General features: G+C 44.0%; 1 protein-coding gene across 1 annotated transcript in view; it reads left to right on the top strand.

Annotated features, from left to right (window-relative positions):
- Window positions 1–18,398, top strand: part of DGKQ (diacylglycerol kinase theta) — a 133,831-nt gene that overhangs the window by 58,630 nt on the left and 56,803 nt on the right. The window contains exons 4-7 of the mRNA XM_074994552.1: window positions 634–719; window positions 4,260–4,385; window positions 7,192–7,345; window positions 10,288–10,356. Of these exons, the coding sequence (XP_074850653.1) occupies window positions 634–719; window positions 4,260–4,385; window positions 7,192–7,345; window positions 10,288–10,356 (435 nt within the window). The remainder of the gene's footprint in view (window positions 1–633; window positions 720–4,259; window positions 4,386–7,191; window positions 7,346–10,287; window positions 10,357–18,398) is intronic.

Below are 18,398 nucleotides of genomic sequence, written 5' to 3'. Positions count from 1 at the left end.
GGTTCGTTCCCTGGGCCCTCTCGGAGTCCAGGGGAGTGGAGGAGGTGGAATATGTGGTTTTTGGAATGCTTGTGGCTCTTCACCTTACCTTCTTCCCCCCTCAGCGTTGGAGTGTTTGGAGATCCAACTTGTTAGCTGGCTATCATTTATAGTTAGGGCACTTTTCTGTGGTAGGGACATCTTCAGCTGTAGGAAATGGAGAAAGTTGCTCCTCCTATTTATGGGCATCTCTTGAACTCCACTTCATTTTGTTAAAGCTGAACATCCACTTTAAGGTGAGGGATGTGAAGAAATAGAGAGAAGGACTGGTTTATGTGACTCTGACTATAGACAGCCTTATAAGAACCTTGCCAATTATTGGGCTTACTTTTTTGGAACAAATAATTAAATCCCTTCAAGCAAAATTAGCTGTGCCTTCTTGCAGACTAGCTTTTTCCATTTCAGTAATAGTTGTATAAATTGAATGCAAAGTAAATTGAACAACCAATGCCATAATATAGATAGACTTCTGGCACTTTGCCTGTCTCTGCCGAACCATAAATGGCATGAGAGAGGCTATATGGGGGGAGGGGGGGGGGAAAGGCAACAGCCCTGGTTGTGAAAGACATTTCCTGTTTCCTTTGTTGCTTTCAGTGTGTGAACTACATGTGCATACAGATTGTCTCCCCTTCGCTTGCTGTGATTGTCGGCAGTGCCACCAAGATGGGCATCAGGATCACGTGAGTGTTCACTTGTGTGGTTAGAACAGAATGCGAAGTACATCGGTTACTTTCAGTGTCAAACAAAACTGAATTCCCTCCCCCCGGTTCTCCAAAATAACATCCTCCTCCAGTTTCTGTTGGGTGTTCTGTTGTGAGTGACATGTCAACCTTGATTATTATTTTTGGTTCTCTGCTCCTTAAATATTGAGTGTGTTCTGGTCTGGCTATGGGCTGAAGAAGTGGGTCTGTCCCATGAAAGGTCACCTAATAAATTATTTTGTTAGTCTTTAAAGTGCTACTTGACTGCCTTTTTGTTTTGATAGTATATAGACTAGCACGGCTTTCTCTCTGTTACTGTTTGGGTAGAGCCGTCCTTTGTGTATAAGGAAGAGACAAATCTGTCCTGTATAGTAATGTTTTTTAAACTTTTTGAGACCGTGGAATGCCAAACAATAATGTTTTTTTATGCAGAATGCCTGTGAAAATGTTGTTCAAAAAAAGTTGTCAAAGTGAAAGAAACCCAACAGCAAAACCAAAATGAAGTAATTTAATCGGGTATCATTGACATGAAGAAGTAGCATTGTATCTGGTTTTAATAACAGAAAATATAGGCCCTCAGTGTATTTTTCCAAACACTCACGGCCCACCTGTGAGTTGTTTACAGAACATCAGTGTTCCGGATTTTGCTGTGAACCACTGTTCCGTTTTCTGTTCTAACTTGTTGTTGACGTTTGCTGCTGCTGTATTTAAGACAGGCTTGGTGGAGCTCAGATTGAGCATATTGTGGGACATTCAGAAAATCTAGCTTTACTTAAAAAACAAAAACAAAAGCACACACTTTACAGGTGGGAGTATGGAAATTCCCTTTTTTTCCTCTCATGCTGCCTCTGCTGCGTAACTTTTCCTTCTCGTTGTATGAACCTTGTTTAGAGAAGCTGTACTGCTAAAAAGTAGCAGCCAACTGGCAGGCTGCATATCATCTCCATTGGAGTACAAAATGTGGATGATTTCTAAATTGCAGTGCCCTTTGTGAGGGCTTGCATTTTGTGTAGCTCTTGCATTTCTCCCCATTGTACTACAGTTAATTTAGAATTCTTAGCCAAAATTTTCCAGCATGGGTGCTGAAAATTAGGGTAGTAAAGTGCGTAAGCCAGCAGCTTCCCTACAAGTCAGTAGTTACTGCCTGATGTTGAGCACTTCTGAAAATCAGGCGAAAATATGACCTTAGTACCATTGCTGTTAGTGCCACTCTTTAAAAAGGTTGGTCTTCTGTCTCTTGTACTGAAGTTAGATGAGGCTTTTTTGCAAAGGTCCATTATTGCAGGAGCCATAGGTGCCAAAGAGCAAATGCAGAGTAATCTGCTGTGTATGGATTTAGCATACAAATAATATTTGTATAGAACTTGAAATAAAAATGAATATTTTGTTATGTGGTGGTGTAGCTGTGTCGGTGCCAAGGTATTGGCGAAACAAGGTGGGTGGCAGAGTATCTTTATTGCATCAGCTTCTGTTGGTGAGAGACGAGCCCCTCATCTGCACAGAGCCCTGCTTCAGGGCCGCGAAATACACTTTGGCGAAGTCTCTGTTCTTGGCTTTACGGTGAAAGTGAGGCCCCAGTACCAGCCTGGGAAAGAGCTCTTCAATCACTCTCTGTCAACCAGCTCAATGAGGGAGGAACTAACAGTGCTGGGAGCCCATTTACACTGGCACTGGAACTTGCTGTGCTTGTGGGGGGGGGTGTTTTTTCACACCCCTGAACAAGTGGCTGCATTAGAGCATCACAGCTAAATGCAAGATGGAGACTCTTTAGCCAAGTAATTAACACGCATTTCCAGGGACCATTCAAGGCGAAGTGGCCAAGGGGGTCTCCGCCTTTTTCTTTCTGAGGTGCCTGCCCAAGCTAGAAGCTTTTACAAGCTGTAAAAACTCCATGGCCCATTTGTGCCAGAGTTGTTTTAACCTACATCTCAAAGGCAGGCCCAGCGGTAGGCGGTAGTTAGTAGGGCAGCTGCCTGGGCCCCACACCACAGGGGGCCCCATGAAGCCAAGTTGCTCAGGCTTTGGCTTTAACTCAGGGAGGTGGAGCTTGAGGCCCAAAGCATCAGTGCCAGGCATTGGTGCTTTGCTTTCTGCCTGGGCCCTAGCCACTATAATGGATAGGGTGACCATCTGGCCTGTATTTGGCGGGAAGGCTCTGTATTTGGGTCGCCAAAAAGGCATCCCTACTTCATAGAATCATAGAACACTAGGACTGGAAGGGACCTCAAGAGGCCGTCGAGTCCAGCCCCCTGCCCCAGCGGCAGGACCAAGTACTGTCTAAACCATCCCTGATAGACACTTATCTAACCTGTTCTTAAATATCTCCAGCGATGGAGATTCCACAACCTCCCTTGGCAATTTATTCCACTGTTTGACTGCCCTGACAGTTAGGAACTTTTACTTATTTTTTAAAAGGGACTAATTGTCCCATATTTGGGGCCCACCCGCCCACTGACCTTTTCTGCCAGCTGGCCGAAGAGCACTCAGCTGCCACTTACCCTGAGCTTCGGCGGGGTTGGGGGAGTACCAGGGCTGCTGCTTCCCTAGGGCTCTGGGGTGGCAGTGGGGAGTGTCAGCAGATGCTACTTCCACAGGGCTTGGAGGTGGGAGGGACGGCTGTAGCCTCCTTCCCGGTTCCCTGGGGCTCGGCGGACCCAGTAGGAGCCGCCCCTCTCCCCGTATCTCCCTGGCCCTGCTTGGTGGACATCTTGAAACCTGCTTGTGGTCCCCTGGGGGCCCTGGCCCCTGGTGGAGAACCACTGAAGTGGCCTGTTAGCACCTTGCCAGTCCTTGGAGGGTGAGGAAAGCAGCTCAGGGGTGGGTGACTGAGAGTGAGGTGCACCTTGTAATAATCTATAGCTGTGCTCTCTGTTCAGTCTGTGGCTTTTAGCGTCTAGCAAAGTTAGGATTTTAAATTCCCGGGCTCGTCTCTTGAAAACATTGGACACAGATTTCCTTTCAGAAGGATGTATAATTTTCCTGTGGTCTTTCTGCATTTTGAGTTGTAGTGCAATGTGCCACTCCCTGTCGGGTACAGAGAGTTATTACAGAGGCCACACATTTTCCAAGTGTCTAAACCCTGTCCTCAGACTGGCTGCTGCTTGCCTCTCAGCCAAGATGTTTAACATTCGCATGTCAATTTTTTAAACAGTAACATGCGAATTCTAAACTCTCTGAATATTGGAGAGCTAATATCTGTAATAGGCTGTGAAGATGGAAATGCTGTGCATATGGCAGATGTTGTTCTGTGAATTAATGAACTTATTACAGAACTAAGCAGTACAATGCTCAGGGAAAGGGGACTGTGAGACTTCATTATCCTTCGTTTTCTGTGGGATTTTCATGGCCTGCTGCAAACCTGCTTCCTCTGTATTTCAAGAGGAAAATGCTTCATTCTTTTGCGTATTAATGACATTAAATATGCACAGCATTCTGTGATGTTTCTCCTCAATGCTTTAGGGTTCATTTTAATCATTTAGGGACATGGTGGTAATGCAGTCTATTGATCCCTTTTCTCAGGATACGTACCATCATCACTGGAGGGAGGGGAATCTTTCGTCTAGTGCTCGCTGTGAGGTCTGTAAGAAAACCTGTGGTTCTTCAGAGGTGCTGTCTGGCATGAGGTGTGAGTGGTGTGGCATTCTGGTATGTAAAAGTCACTGAACAGGTTTGTGGAAATAAAAGACTCTTTAATTTGATGTGTTTAAGACTGGCCAGGAATAAGTCAGTCATTTGTTAGAGGACACTCAGTAAATCAGAGCAAAAAGTGAGTTTGGGTTTTGTTCCCTTGTAAAAGAAAGAAACAAAGAGTTACGCCTCATACTCATCTGCTCATGTTCGGTTTCCTTTCAGCGTGGAATGTTGCTGACTCCTGGAGACTGTTCCAAACGTTTCCTAATGTGTATTTGATTGTGTGGGCACCCCTTTGTTCTGCTGGTGTTAGTGTCCCATACAACACGAAAGTATCTTACCTTTGTGTGCTCTGTCACCCAGAAGAGAGCCAAGCCTCTTTATAGACTGAAAACTCACGTACAGCTGACTGTGTATGTGGGGGTCACAGCTCTCATCATTAGTCACCTAGAGGGTAAAACTGCAGAAACAGTGCATGGAAATAGCACACAAACAGCTGGGGAGCAAAAGTGGGAAAATATATTTAATAATTAAAAACAAAATTATTTTTGAATTGCTGCCCTGAGTCTTAACAGTTATCATAGCAAACTTCCCTGTACTTTAAGGCTAAACAGTTAAGTGGTGTTTCAGGTGTGTGTTATCTGAAATACAGTGAAAGCTTTGTTACCCAGCGCTCATGGGGAAGGGGAGTTGCTAGTTAGTTGAATGTACTTGACAACAAAGCTTATTGCTCTGCCCCTGCCTGCTGTGGAGGTTCAGCAGGCCAGGAGGCAGAACAGGCTGCTGATCCCTCTGCTTGCATGGTGAGTGTAGTGGGATGGGGCATGGTGAACCCTACAGCTTCATAGAATCATTGAATTCTGGGGCTGGAAGGGACCTCAGGAGGTCATCTAGTCCAGTCCCGTGTTCAAAGCAGGATCAACCCCCCACTATGTCGTCCCAGCTAGAACCATGTCAAGCCAGGTCTTAAAAACATCTAGGGATGGAGATTCCACCACCTGTCTCGGTAACACATTCCAGTCCTTTACCACCCTCCTGGTGAAAGAGTTTTTCCTAATATCCAACCTACGCCTCTCGTTCTGTAACTTCAGATCATTGCTCCTTGTTCTGCCATCTGTCACCACTGAGAACGGTCTCTCTCCACCCTCTTTAGGTCCCCTTCAGGAGGTTGAAGGCTGCTATCAGATCACTCCTCAGTCTTCTCTTCTGCAAACTAAATAAGCCCAAATCCCTCAGCCTCTCCTCAAAGGTCATGTGCTCCAGCCCCTTTATTATTTGCATTGCCCTCTGCTGAATCCGCTCCAATGTGTCCATATCCTTTTTATACTGGGGGACCCAGACCGGGACATAATGCTCCAGATATGGCTTCACCAGTGCTGAATAGAGAGGAATAATAACTTCTCTAGATATGCTTGAAATGCTCCTCCTAATGCACCCCAATATGCTATTAGTCTTTTTGGCTACAAGGGCACACTCTTGACTCATATCCAGCCTCTCATCCATTGTAATCCCCAGGTCCTTTTCTGCTGCACTGCTACTTAGCCACTCGGTTCCCAGCCTGTAACAGTGCTTGGGATTCTACACTTCTCCTTGTTGAACCTCATCAGATTTCTTTGGCCCAATCCTCCAATTTGTCTTGGTCACTCTGGAACCTGTGCCTATCCTGCAGAGTATCTACCTGACCCCCTCGCTTAGTGTCATCTGCAAATTTGCTGAGGATGCAACCCATCCCCTCATCCAGGTCTGTTGAACTGTACTGGCCCTAGAACTGATCCTCGGGGCACTCTACTTGAAACCGACCACCAAGCAGACATTGAGCCATTGACCACTACCCTTTGGGCCCGCCTCTCAAGCCAGCTTTCTATCCACCTTACAGTCCAGGTATCCAGTTCGTACTTCCTTAACTGAAAATTCTGCCACGGCCAGCTCTTAGCTGCACATAACACCACCTCCCATCTCTCCTGTGGCTAGGGGCAGTAGCAGCCATCAGAAAGCCACACAATGGCCAGCTGACTAGGAGGAAGTCAGGAGTGTGCGCCCTAAGATACGGTGATGATGTGGCTGGGGGCAGTGCCGATTAATAAAGTGCCAGCTAACAAAGCTTTCACTGCTTTTAGATATTCAGAACTACTCCAAATATTTTTGCCTGGGATTACCTGGGTTGTAAAGCAAAAAGGTGGATTTTTTTGCAAACTTCTTTTTATTGGCTCTATTCATCAGCTTATCATATGTATTTATCATAATTTAATTTGAAGAATATTAGGTGGCCTAGGATAGAAGTAGAAATTATCTCGAGTCAGGGCTGATGTCATAAGCACCAGAAAGGGCAATTCCTGAAGTTATCAATGAAAATAAAACTCCAAGGGGAAATTGCAGTCTCTGATTCCCTGCTGGATAACCTATTAATTATCGCATGAGTATCTATGTTTTGATCATCTTCCCATTTGTGAATACCATCAGAATGTAAAATCCAATGGATCAGATGCGAAATAATCTTACAATTGTTCCTTTTTGTCCACATATGTAATCCTATAGAATTCAGTAGAATATGTCTTAATATTAAGTGCTTTCATATGTTAAGAATTCACACTGTTATGTCAGTGAAAATAGATTGCGGTAAAATCAAACCTTATATAAGTAGCTGGAGCTCCATTCATTGCATAGGAGAGGAACTGATTTACAATAAATATGAATTTGTTCCAGGCTGGTTTGCAATACCACTGTCTGTTTGGTTATAGCGAGTTAATTCTTTTTTTTTTTTTTTTCTTTAAAGTTTAACATCTGAGGTTTGACTGGTGTTTATTGATGTCTCTGTTTATAGGCTCATGCTTCTTGCTACATTATTGTACCACCAGAATGTACTTTCGGAAGGTTAAGGAACATGATTCTTCCCCCCAATTGTGTGCATTTGGTTTCTCGCAATTTCAGCAAAATGCACTGTTTTCGAATATCTGAGAGCCTGCAAACAGAACCAGGTAAAGACTTTGAAACCGGCATATGATAAAAGTGATGACTATGTGGATTTACCATGTCTTATTTCAGTATGTAACTGAATCCTCTAAGTTTGATGATTGTTATATGGCTTTTCTAAAGATGTACTATTAATCTACTACCAGCTAAGGCTGTTGGTTCTGTTACATGATGTGGATTCTAAATGGAGAGTCTGATGTACAAAATACCTACACTGAATTCTTGTTTGTGCTTGATTATTTGGCATTAATTCAACTGAGATTGACAGTAAATATGTAAGTGCCCTAGTTTTCTTGCACTAACATGTTCTAAAGAAAATTTAGTTCCAACCTGCTTGTTTATTTACAAACACTGGACATGGGAGATTAAAAGGAGTTTGTTCTTTCTCTCTCTTTTCTCCCTCTCCGTCCATCCATCTTAGCCTGTAGCTCCGGTTTACTCCGGAGCTGAAGGAGAGTACATCACATCTTCATTTACAGGAAAAATAAATCTCCATGTGCAATGGGAAGGAAGAGAAAAAAACTGCATTTTAAGCACTTTCTTCAGTCAAACCTTTCTTACCCCTCCCCTGGAATACATTTCATAATTTACCATACAAGTAACTGTTGTAGTGTGCATTGGGAGAACAGCAGACCAGATCTTTGGACAAACTAGGAGGAGGGTGATATACCCACTCATTTATTTAGTAGCTCATGTTAGTAAATATTTTGCTTTCCCTGTTTGTAATTAAACATTTCCCTTTCCATGTGGAAGGGATTTTTTTTGGTAGAGTTACATTTTGCTGCCCTCTAGTGCGCATATTGTTTCTTTTAGTTTCCAGGAACAAGGTTCTTATGCCATCGCCTTGTTTCTTTTATGCTTTAAATTTCAAACATCCCAAATGTAAATTTACCATTTCTTCTTAAAAAATTACATTTATACTTTAAGAACAAAAGGCAAGTGAAATACACCAAACCTTGCTAGTCTTGGGAGAGAAAATATTAGAAACTTGATTCCTTCAGAGCTCCCTGAGATGCTAGATCTGAGATTTTTGTTGTGGCTAGGGGACATTTGAGTGTATCTTGACACTCATGGAAATATGTTTAATAGACATCACAAGCAAGAGTCATCTTAATATATGCAGAAGCTGCAATATTATACCTGCTTCTACTGGACCTCAGTCGAGACCTAGGCTGCCTCAGCTAGCGTAGCCTCTCTTGATCAGAAACAAGCTAGTTTTTAGTGGAAATTTTTGGTCACAGCAAAGGATGGTTCCCTCCCAGGCGTACAAAAGGCAGGCTCCTTGTGCTCCCTGTGCTGTCACAAAGCATTCTTGCTTGGAGTCTGGAGGGAATTCTGTTCTGGGGGCTTCATGTTCCACAATTCCTTTTCAAGGGAGATTTCGTTGGAGTACTCCTGTATTAATACTATGCAGCTGGCTGAATTTTGGTTCTAATTACTCATTCAGGATGCTGCTGTTTTTGTTGTTTCTTCTGGCAATGAACATACATCTGAATCTTCCCTTATTTTTTAAATAAAAACACCATTGCAGGTCACAATAGTGCCATTGGCCTTTGTTTTGGTGGTGAATTATGTACTGTATCGATTTTTTACTTAAAAAGTATCAATGAGAAGTCCAAAAAGGCAAATGACTTAGTGTGCTTATGTTCATAAATACCCCATACTTCGTGGGATCTTACAGGCAATCATGTAGTTTCACAATTTGTCAAAGCTGCAAGACCAGACAATCCTATAAAGACCTAACACATTAGGGTGTGGGTTACAGTAATAAAATAGGGAAAGACCTATATAAATAGGCAGAGATTAAGTAAGCTGTAATTTATTTTTCTACTTGTTTCAACATGACTGATTCTTCTGAGAGAGATCTGTCAAGTTACACTCTCCAGGAGTGAGAATCCTGGCGCATGGCATTTTTAGAGAAGGGAAAATTATGGACCTGGAGTTTTTGCTTCTTCGAAGAGTCCATTATATTGGTGTTCTCACTCACTCTCCTCCAAGTCCGGTGGCTTATCTTGGCTAACGTGGTGCTTTGATATTTTTTCTTCTTGAGTCAGCTTGTTATTTATTATTTATTTTATTGTCTGACTTTGTGGGGGACTTTGCCGATCGCACAACCAGTAATTGTCTGGAGATTTCCAAGGGCAGGAGTTAAACTGTGTGAGTGCTACATGAACACGGACTGGCTCATCTTCCACTTTGCTAGTGCTGCCCTGAGGAGGACGAACATTGTTAGGAGTTTGAGGAGTTCAGTCCGTCCCGCGCTAGCGAAGCAAGATACAGGCATGAAAATTCAGTCAGGGCAATTCCTTCAGAAAAGCAAAATCACAGCACCGTGATTTCCTCTGAATTATTTTGTAGGGATTAAACATGTGAGTGTATCAACTATAAATATCATCTAATATACTGACTCCAGGATTTAAGGAATAATTCCACTTAAGTTTCCTCTTCTAGAGCTGCACAAACAAACTCACGTTATTTGCAGCTATTCAGTCACAGAACTGTTTTCACTGAACACATAAGTCTAATCAGAAACAATTAATACTCTGATTCCTGTTACAATCCTTTAAAACATCACCAGAAAGTATATTTTTGATTTATAGGCAGACATGACAGGTTGCAAAGGGGATGAAATCTTCAAGTAGTAATATTGAGACAGTGAGAGAGAATTTGAGGCTATGACCTCACCATAGTTACACGTTATTCCTTATTGTCAGTGTGTGTTACATTGGTACACTGATTGGTGGGTTGCGACAGTGATTTTCATTTAAAAAAAAAAACTAAGTACTGGGTAAGGAAATGCAGTTGTTGCTGTAACGTGTGCTGGCCCTGTTACTTTTCTTGGTGTTGTCTCTTCCATGTAACTATTTTTAAATAAGACGAAGCAATTGTTTGGCGCATTGCCAATTAAAAAGCTAACCACTTCCTTGAAACTTGTCTTTTTTTTCAGATGAAGATGAAGATGTTGATGGCTTAACACAAGGGTCAGTGAAGGAACCTCAAATTTCAACAGAGTCAAGTAAGTAGTGTTGGGAATGTTGGTTCAACGCAGCCTTTGACCAATGACCTTTTTTGTTTTTTTTTGTTTTTTTTTGTTTAAATGAAGGACAGTCCTTGCAAATAACGCTTTACTTTGGTCAGACAATTGTGTTCTAATGGTAATTTCATATCTTCTTCTGTATTCAGTATTGAGTCAGCATGTCTTTATGCATATGAGGTGATAATAGAGAGGCCCTTCTGTGAAATTTACTCGAGCATTTTAATGGAAAAAGGTGACGGTATTAGTGAATTAATTAATTAATTAATTAGATTGTTGCAATCAAACTTCTCTAGAGATTTTTCCACACTTCAGTATCTCTGTTCTGTAATTGCGCTCTCTCTCTCTCTCTCTCTCTCTCTCTGTAAGCAGTAGTCTCTGTACATCACATCTAACCATCTCTCACATTAACAACTGTGTTTATATTTAATGATCAGTAATGTGAGATGATACATTTGGAGGGGAGGCAGCACGTTTCTTTAAAGCACTAGCCTTTCTTCTGTGGATAATCTGGTTCAAATCTTACCAGGGACATAAGTAAAATGAATTCCAGCCTCTGATGAGGCGAGGCCAGGCCAGTAAGAATAAATATAGTAAGTTTTGTCAGGATTGAAAGCCATTGGCAACTGAACAGTGCAGTTTCTGCACCTGTTGATTGCTCTGGGTTTGATATTACTTATTATTAATTTCTTTCATTTCCTTGAATAGTGCAGTCAGCTACCGTTTATCAAAACAAAAGAGAAGGGAGTGGAATAAGTTGCTCAAACCAGCAAATGCACAACTTTTTCATTATGCGGTGGCATGTGTGTCTTGAAGAAAAAGTTAAAAAAAACCAAATGGCCTTCCATGCCCCATTTATGGTCTTTCAAGATGGAAGCAGTTTCCAGGTGACCAGGGCCATTCCATCTCGCTGCTTAGCACAGTTCTGATAGTGGGCTCAAATGTGTTACAACATCCCCTTTGTTTTAAAACATCGGTCTCTCTGCATGACAGTGAGGAATTTATGATACACCAATGCTTCCTTACTGTAGGAGGAGATTGTGGCCAGCTGTGGCTTGTCAGATAAACTTGCACTTTTTCCAATGGCTGGCTTTCCTAATAGCAACGCAAAGTTGTCCTTATACTGGGTCAAGCTGAAGGATGAATTTTAACCAATATAACGTAATCTCCTAAGTGATTGTTGTATCAGAGGGGTAGCCGTGTTAGTCTGGATCTGTAACCTGCTAACCTTGTTATCCCCAGCCTTGCTCTGGTTTATTTATACCTGGCCCTGCAGATTTCCATGACCAGCATCTGATGAAGTGAGTCTGTGCTCACGAAAGCTCATGCTCAAAACTTTTCTGTTAGTCTGTAAGGTGCCACAGGACCCTTCATTGCTAAGTGATCATTCTTATTCCAGCATTTCTTCTGGTGTGTGGCCCTTTCTGCAGTTTAGTTCTGTCCCTATGGTAGGGGTTTATGCAAACCTTCAAAGAGTGTTCTTACAGGGGTTTATACCTGCTTAACTAAACTGGTATAACTGTGGAGACGGGATAGGTGGGTTGGCCCTTCCTGTGCTGCTCAAGACAAAGCACAGTGTTCCTAGCTGAGGCCATGATTGAAATTAATGCTAAATATTAAGAATCACAAAAACAAGCAGTCCTGTAGTACGTTAAAGACTAACAAATGTATTTATTAGGTAATGAGCTTTCATGGGTAAAACCCGATTTTTCAGATTTATTTGCAAATTTGACACATTTGCAAACTTGCAAATAGATTCCAATTCAGATGTCTCCTTCTGTAATCTTGTGGTAAAATCCTTTTGTAGAAGAATAGCTATTTTCAAATCCTTTATTGAATGTCCAGAAAGGTTTAAGTGTTCCCCTACCATTAGGGTGTCCCCTTTTTGGTGGGACAGGCCCATATTTCAGGCGCCAGAAAGGCTTCCCGATTTATTTCAACAGAGGGGTTAATTGCCCCATATTTGGCCAGCCCTCTGCTGGTGCACAGGCGCAGCTCCTGGCCAGAGAGAACATAAAGACCACGTATTGTACTCGTGTGCTCTCCGGCCACACTAGAGGGAGCCAGGAGCAGGTGGGCAGCTGCCCCACCTCGTGCAGTGGACCTGCCCTGCCAGCCCACCACACTAGTTTAAGAACCAGGTCCCAGAGGAAGGGGCTGCAGGGCTGAGACTCTTCCCCGCGTGGTCTAACCCAACCAGCCTAGTGGGGCCCAGCTCCCCTCAGGCCCAGGGCTCGTGGGTGGGAAGGGGTATGCTGCCAAGTCCTGACCAGCATGCCTGATCCCCTCCCAGCCTCCAGCAGCCTGCCGCCCTGGAAGCAGAGTAACGACAACTCTTGGCGGAGGCAGGTCGCAGCCATGGTGGACTGGGGTCAAAGTGAGCATGGCTGGGCTTTGCACTGCTCCCCGCCCTGCCCCACAGGGCCTGGCTGGGGTTCTCCTGGCCTGGGGTGGGTTTGGTGCAGGGGGAACTGACAGTGAGCTGGGGGATGGGGCGGCTGTGGTTGTGGGGGGTTGGTAGTGGGTGGGACCCCTCGCCTGGCCGGAGTCCCTTGGCTTCTCCTGGCCCCCAGGGAGGAGCTGCTCGCAGCCTTCTCCCTGCTGGACTCCAGCCACCCCACACCAGCCCCCTGCCTGTGCCCCCATCCGCGGCTCAGGCTGGTCAGCCAGCTCCCCCCTACCCCTGCCCCCATATCTTCCTGTCCCGTATTTGGGAAAGGGAGGTATGGTCGCCCTACCTACTATAGGTTTACATGCATTCCAATTCCTGATGTCGGATTTATGTCCATTCACCCTTCAGCATGGAGACTATCCAGTTTGTCCAATGCACATGGCAGAAGGATGTTGCTGGTGCATGATGGAATGTGTCACGTTGGTGTATGAGCCCTCGATGGTGTGGTTGACGTGGTTTGGTGCAGCATTGGTGCCTCTGGTATAGATATGCGGACAGAGCTGCAACGGGGCTCGTTGCGGGGATGGATTCCTGGGCTAGTGTTTCTGTGATGTGTTGTGTGGTGAATGTTTTCTGGAAGTTGGGTGGCTGCCTGCATGAGAGGACAGGCCTGTCACCCAAGGCCTCTGAGAGTGAGGATTGCGTTCAAGTATGGGCTGTAGATTGCCAGTGGTACACTGGAGGGATTTAAGCTGAGGGGCCCAGGTGGTGACAAGGGGTGTTCGGTTATTTCCCTTGTGGGGCGTATAATGGGTTCTGGGTACTCGTCTGGCCTTGTCAGTCTTTCTTTACCTCCCCTGGTGAATAATTAACTTCTACAAATTCCTGGTAAAAATCTTGCAGATCTTTGTCTCTGGCAATGGGATTGGAGCAGATAGGGTTGTATCTGTGGGGGGGGATAGCTGGGTAGTTTGAGCATTGGCCAGGTAAACCCAGAGTTGTGAGCTCAATCCTTGAGGGGGCCTTCCAAGGGCCTAGGGTTGGTTAGATTTAAAAAAAATATGCCAGGAATGGTGATAGGTCCTGCTGTGAGTGCAGGGGACTGGACTTGATGGTTTCTCTAGGTCCCTTCCAGTTCTGTGCAATATGTATATACCTTAGGCCTTGGCTGTAGACAGTGGATCATGTGATTTATCTTGGACAGAAGCTGGAGGGATGTAGCTAAGGGTAGTAGTGGTGGGCTTCTGGTATGGAGTGGTATTAATTTGACCATTGTTGATTTCTACTGTGGTGTCCAAGAAATGGACACCTGTGTGGAATGATGAAGGCCGAGGTTGATGTTGGGGTGGGTCTTACCCACGAAAGCTCATACATAATAAATAAATGTGTTAATCTTCCAGGTGCTACAGGACAGCTTGTTTTTTGTGAAGCTGCAGACTAACATGGCTCCCCTCTGAGATTTAGAATGACAGTCATAGTCTGGCAAGCAATCAAAAAAAAAAATCAGTCTTTAGTGTCTCATTGTTGCTAATGTTTCTTCATAACAGGAGATTTCTAGTGAAGATCTGCTAAATTAACCATAGCTCCCCCAGCCACCACCCTGGCTACTTCGGTACTCTACCAGAGCAAGAAGAGTAAAGGGAGACAGTGGGGGTGTATCTCCTGTTGACATAGCTTAGTATTGGCTCCACAGTGAGTAGATCTAAGTTACATCGGTTTGAGTCGCGCTACTAACGTACTTCTAATTAGGTAGCTTAGGTTGACCAATTGTGATATTGCAGACAAACCCTCAGTGTTTTAGTCTTTCTGAATCAGGTTTCTTGCCTGGATAAACCAAGTACCTAAAATTGATCTTTCAGGAGTCTCCTGCTTAAAAAATCCAATAAACCAAACCCAGTTCTGCTCTTTAAATGTAACAACTCTGAAAGCACCCATTGATAGAAGAGATAAGTGCAGCTTTCGGAAGACAAAATTACAGTTTAGTTGTTAAGAAGAGGCTTGAGATCTAAAGGCTTGAGGATGGGAAAAAAAATTCTGGGGCAAGGAGCTGTTTACATGATACCTCAGCTCATAACTCGTCTATCAGAAATCATCTGGTAGTTACTGGTACATAGTCAAAAGAAGAACTTTTTGGTTAAACCACATGCCAACTTCTTTTCCCAGCTGAGCTTCCTGACCTTGTCCTTTAACAATGAGAGTTGGAGAGAGAACCAAGTGCAGCCTTATCTAGCCTAAATGACAGATATTTAAATACATTCTTCAAGAGAAAAGAAGTCAGGCAAGTTGTATGCATGTGAATTATATAATGCCCCCATTGTTGTGGGTTTCCACCTGTCCCGAGATAGAAAAATTTGTGCAAATGGCTAAGTTGTGGTAAAAGAGGACGTTATATTTACGTGCATTGAGCAGTAGCTTCAGCACAAAAAGTGTGGGGTTTGTTTGAGAATGTGGACTTGCTGGTCAGTCATGGGGAAGAATTAATGAAACAAATCTTTCTCTTGGAGTACAGTCATTAACATACACATAAAGCCCCTCTCTAGAAACGATAACATTAAAAAACAACGCAAGTCCTACTGGAAGACTTTTCCTGTTCAGCGGTGAATCTGGAGAGACATTCTAGTTCTCATGAGCTGACAGGGCATTCTCCGTTCTTCTGTTGGTCTTGCATGGGCTCATTCCCAGCAGCTGAAGTGAGGTAAAGCAAACATATTTCATCAACTTGTAATGCCAGCATCCGTCTACATACTGTTAATGGTGGACTATGGTGAATAAATCCACAAAAAAGATTTTCATTGGATAAGGCTTGTTTTTTGTGATGGATGACTTCATCATTTTAAAGAATGCACCTTTCTAACCAGTAAATATGCACTCAGCTAGGGAATATTAATGTCCTTGAACTCAAGGGATGGTTACAGAGCTTTCCTTCTGAAAACGTGTCTTCTTTGTAAACCCTCTCTGATGCAAATGGACTCCATTCAGCTGTGTTTTGGTTTACAAAGCAGAATGCTCAGGAGTACCATCGACCGAGAATTGCTGTGGAGTCTCTCAAGCAGAGAAGGGGGACAGTAGTCTCAGATGACTGGCCCCACACAATGACAACTCTGTTTCCAAGCAGTTTATTCACTAACTTGGATTACTAGGGAAATTTGTATCGGCCTTGATTGCATTAGGAGATAAGGACATGTTCAGAGCAATAGTCGACTTTCCAATGTCACAGCCCTAAGGATTAATTTGCATGTTTGTTGCAGTTTTCTCCAAGGAAGCTTGAGCCCAAAGGAAGGTCCACCAGGAAAGAGACATTACATTACAATGTTGTACATTTCCCCCTTGTCATGGAAAATCAGACCAGGTACCTTAGAATGGTTGTAAAACATCTAAGGAAAGGAGGCAAAAACTGAGCACTTGTCGCATTGTCTCACAGCTTAGTGGTCCTTAACTGACTTCTGACAGCTGCTTTGACTAAGCTGAGCAATGAAATATTCCTCTCCGAGCTGATGGATATATTACAGGTTGAACCTCTCTAGTCTGGCACTCTGGTCCACACCAATATGATGTTAGCTAGCTGGATGTCCATTTATCACCGGTATGGCCAAGTTTCCTGTAAAAGTTTCCCATAAAGTTTGTTTCCAACCACCTGTCCTGGCTCTCAGTGTTCTGTGCTGTAATTTACCCCTAAGTGCCTTCTAAGATCCCAATAAGCAGAGGGCAAGTTGGTATTATGCTAGTCAATACTGATCTCCCATCAAAATCTTTTGATGTTTTTTCCCTGAAGTTGATGTTTGTCTTCCACACTGATCCTTTGGTGTCATCCAGGGATCCACCACCTCCTTCAGTGTCCTTCAGCTGCTACTTTTTTCCACAGAAGTATTTCAAGCAAAACATTTTGCCCAGCTGCTGCCTGTACAACCCCTAGCACAATAACACCCAGTCCTTGACTACACTTACTGTTCCTAATAATAATAGAAGTTGAACCTCTCTAATCTGGAACTCTCTTGTCCATAACATCTGTAATCTGGTATGATTTTAGTTAGCTGGATGACCAACCACTTACCATGGGTGAGGCCAGGTTTCCCATGGTCCCATAAAGTTTGTTTACAACCACCAGTCTTGGCTCTCCGTGTTCTGTGCTGTTATTTAGCTGTAATTTGCCCCTCAGTGTCTTCTAAGAGCCCGGTAAGCAGTGGAAGTGTTGGAAATGTTGCTGGACAATACTGATCACCCGTGGTCCGGCAAATTCTCTGGTTTGACCCTGGTTGGGTCCTGAAGGTGCCGGACTCAACCTGTACGTTGGAAGACCTGTGTTCTAGAAGCAGAAACCTCCAGTAAAACTCTATTTTCTGAGAATACTTGCACATGCCACAGAGTGTTCAGTGTCTTGGTGGGGGTTTAGAGTTCTGCTTTTACATGTCTTTCTCCCTCCGGTGCTGCTGGCTTGGTGACCTGGTTCTGGTGGATCACGGTTCACATGCGTTGGTCACCAGCTCCTGCAGATGTCATGAGCTCAGCCTCAGAAGGGCAGACGTTCAGAGCAACGGGGATAGGCTGTGAAAGGAGCAGCATCTATGCTGCAATAGTACGGCAAGAGGAAAGACCCTCATGATGGAGGGAGGGGCAAATAGCAGGGAGACCCTGGAGAAGAGCGTTGGATTAAAGACCAATTGAAATAAACTGTAGACTTTTTAACAAGTGAAAGCCTCTCACCTTCCTCCTGCCATGAGAGCCTTCTGCACCAGGCTAGCAGCCTGGCTGCTTAACATGGCTCCTCTCTCCTTGCTTGTCATCACACAGAGCTGGAGAATTTTTATGCCCACGTCTGGTTTCTTTCATAGCTGCAGCAGCCGGCTTACTAACAAAGAGAGTAAACAGGATGCTTGCAGGCATTTGTGCATGGAAGTTCATGCTCATAGAACATACTGTGGGAAAAAATGAATACAGACAAGATCTGGGCTCTCGCATCCGTTTAGACAATATTGCCTTAATGAATACGAGGCACGGGGCCTGAGGAGCAGACCTGAGTCTGTATTGCTTATCCCTGCCACGCTGAGGGGAACTTGTTCATAACACTGCACGAATGCCTTTGCCGGCAATATTATGTTATACGTTACATTATTCACGGAGCCATGCCCAAAAGACACTGGTGCCTTAACAGGCAATAGCTCTTGAGTTCTGAGCAGGACGGGGAGGCAAAATGTCTTTGCAGGTGGACGGACGAAATCCTAGAGGAAAGAAAAACCTAATTAACAGATAAACCGCCTTCCCCCAAGTCATAGCCAGGATCCGTACAATGTAGGTAGAAGATAGTGAGGACTGTGGGCATATAAACCTCTTATTTGGCACGATTCTGCCTGTTCTGAGCATAATTTGATATGGGCGATTTCCAAACTATCCCTGTGACTTGTGGTGACAGAACAGACAGTAGAAGTGGAGATGATCCCTAGAATGTTGTTTCCATGTTTCCTACGGCTCTGAAAGCTTGCAGCAACATACCGAAGTGGCCCGACTGTGTGTTCCTTGTCAACGTTGCTAGCTTGCCCATCATCATAGCGTCTGGGTGCCAGCTGTCCTCTTTCTGTGGGGTGTCGGATGGGTTAACCCCATGCGTAGAACATAGCTATCAAGATTATTTGTGGAC

This window comes from Carettochelys insculpta, chromosome 5 (assembly GCF_033958435.1).
Source record: "Carettochelys insculpta isolate YL-2023 chromosome 5, ASM3395843v1, whole genome shotgun sequence".
NCBI classification, from domain to species: domain Eukaryota; kingdom Metazoa; phylum Chordata; order Testudines; family Carettochelyidae; genus Carettochelys; species Carettochelys insculpta.
This window is presented reverse-complemented; position numbering and strand designations above follow the sequence as displayed.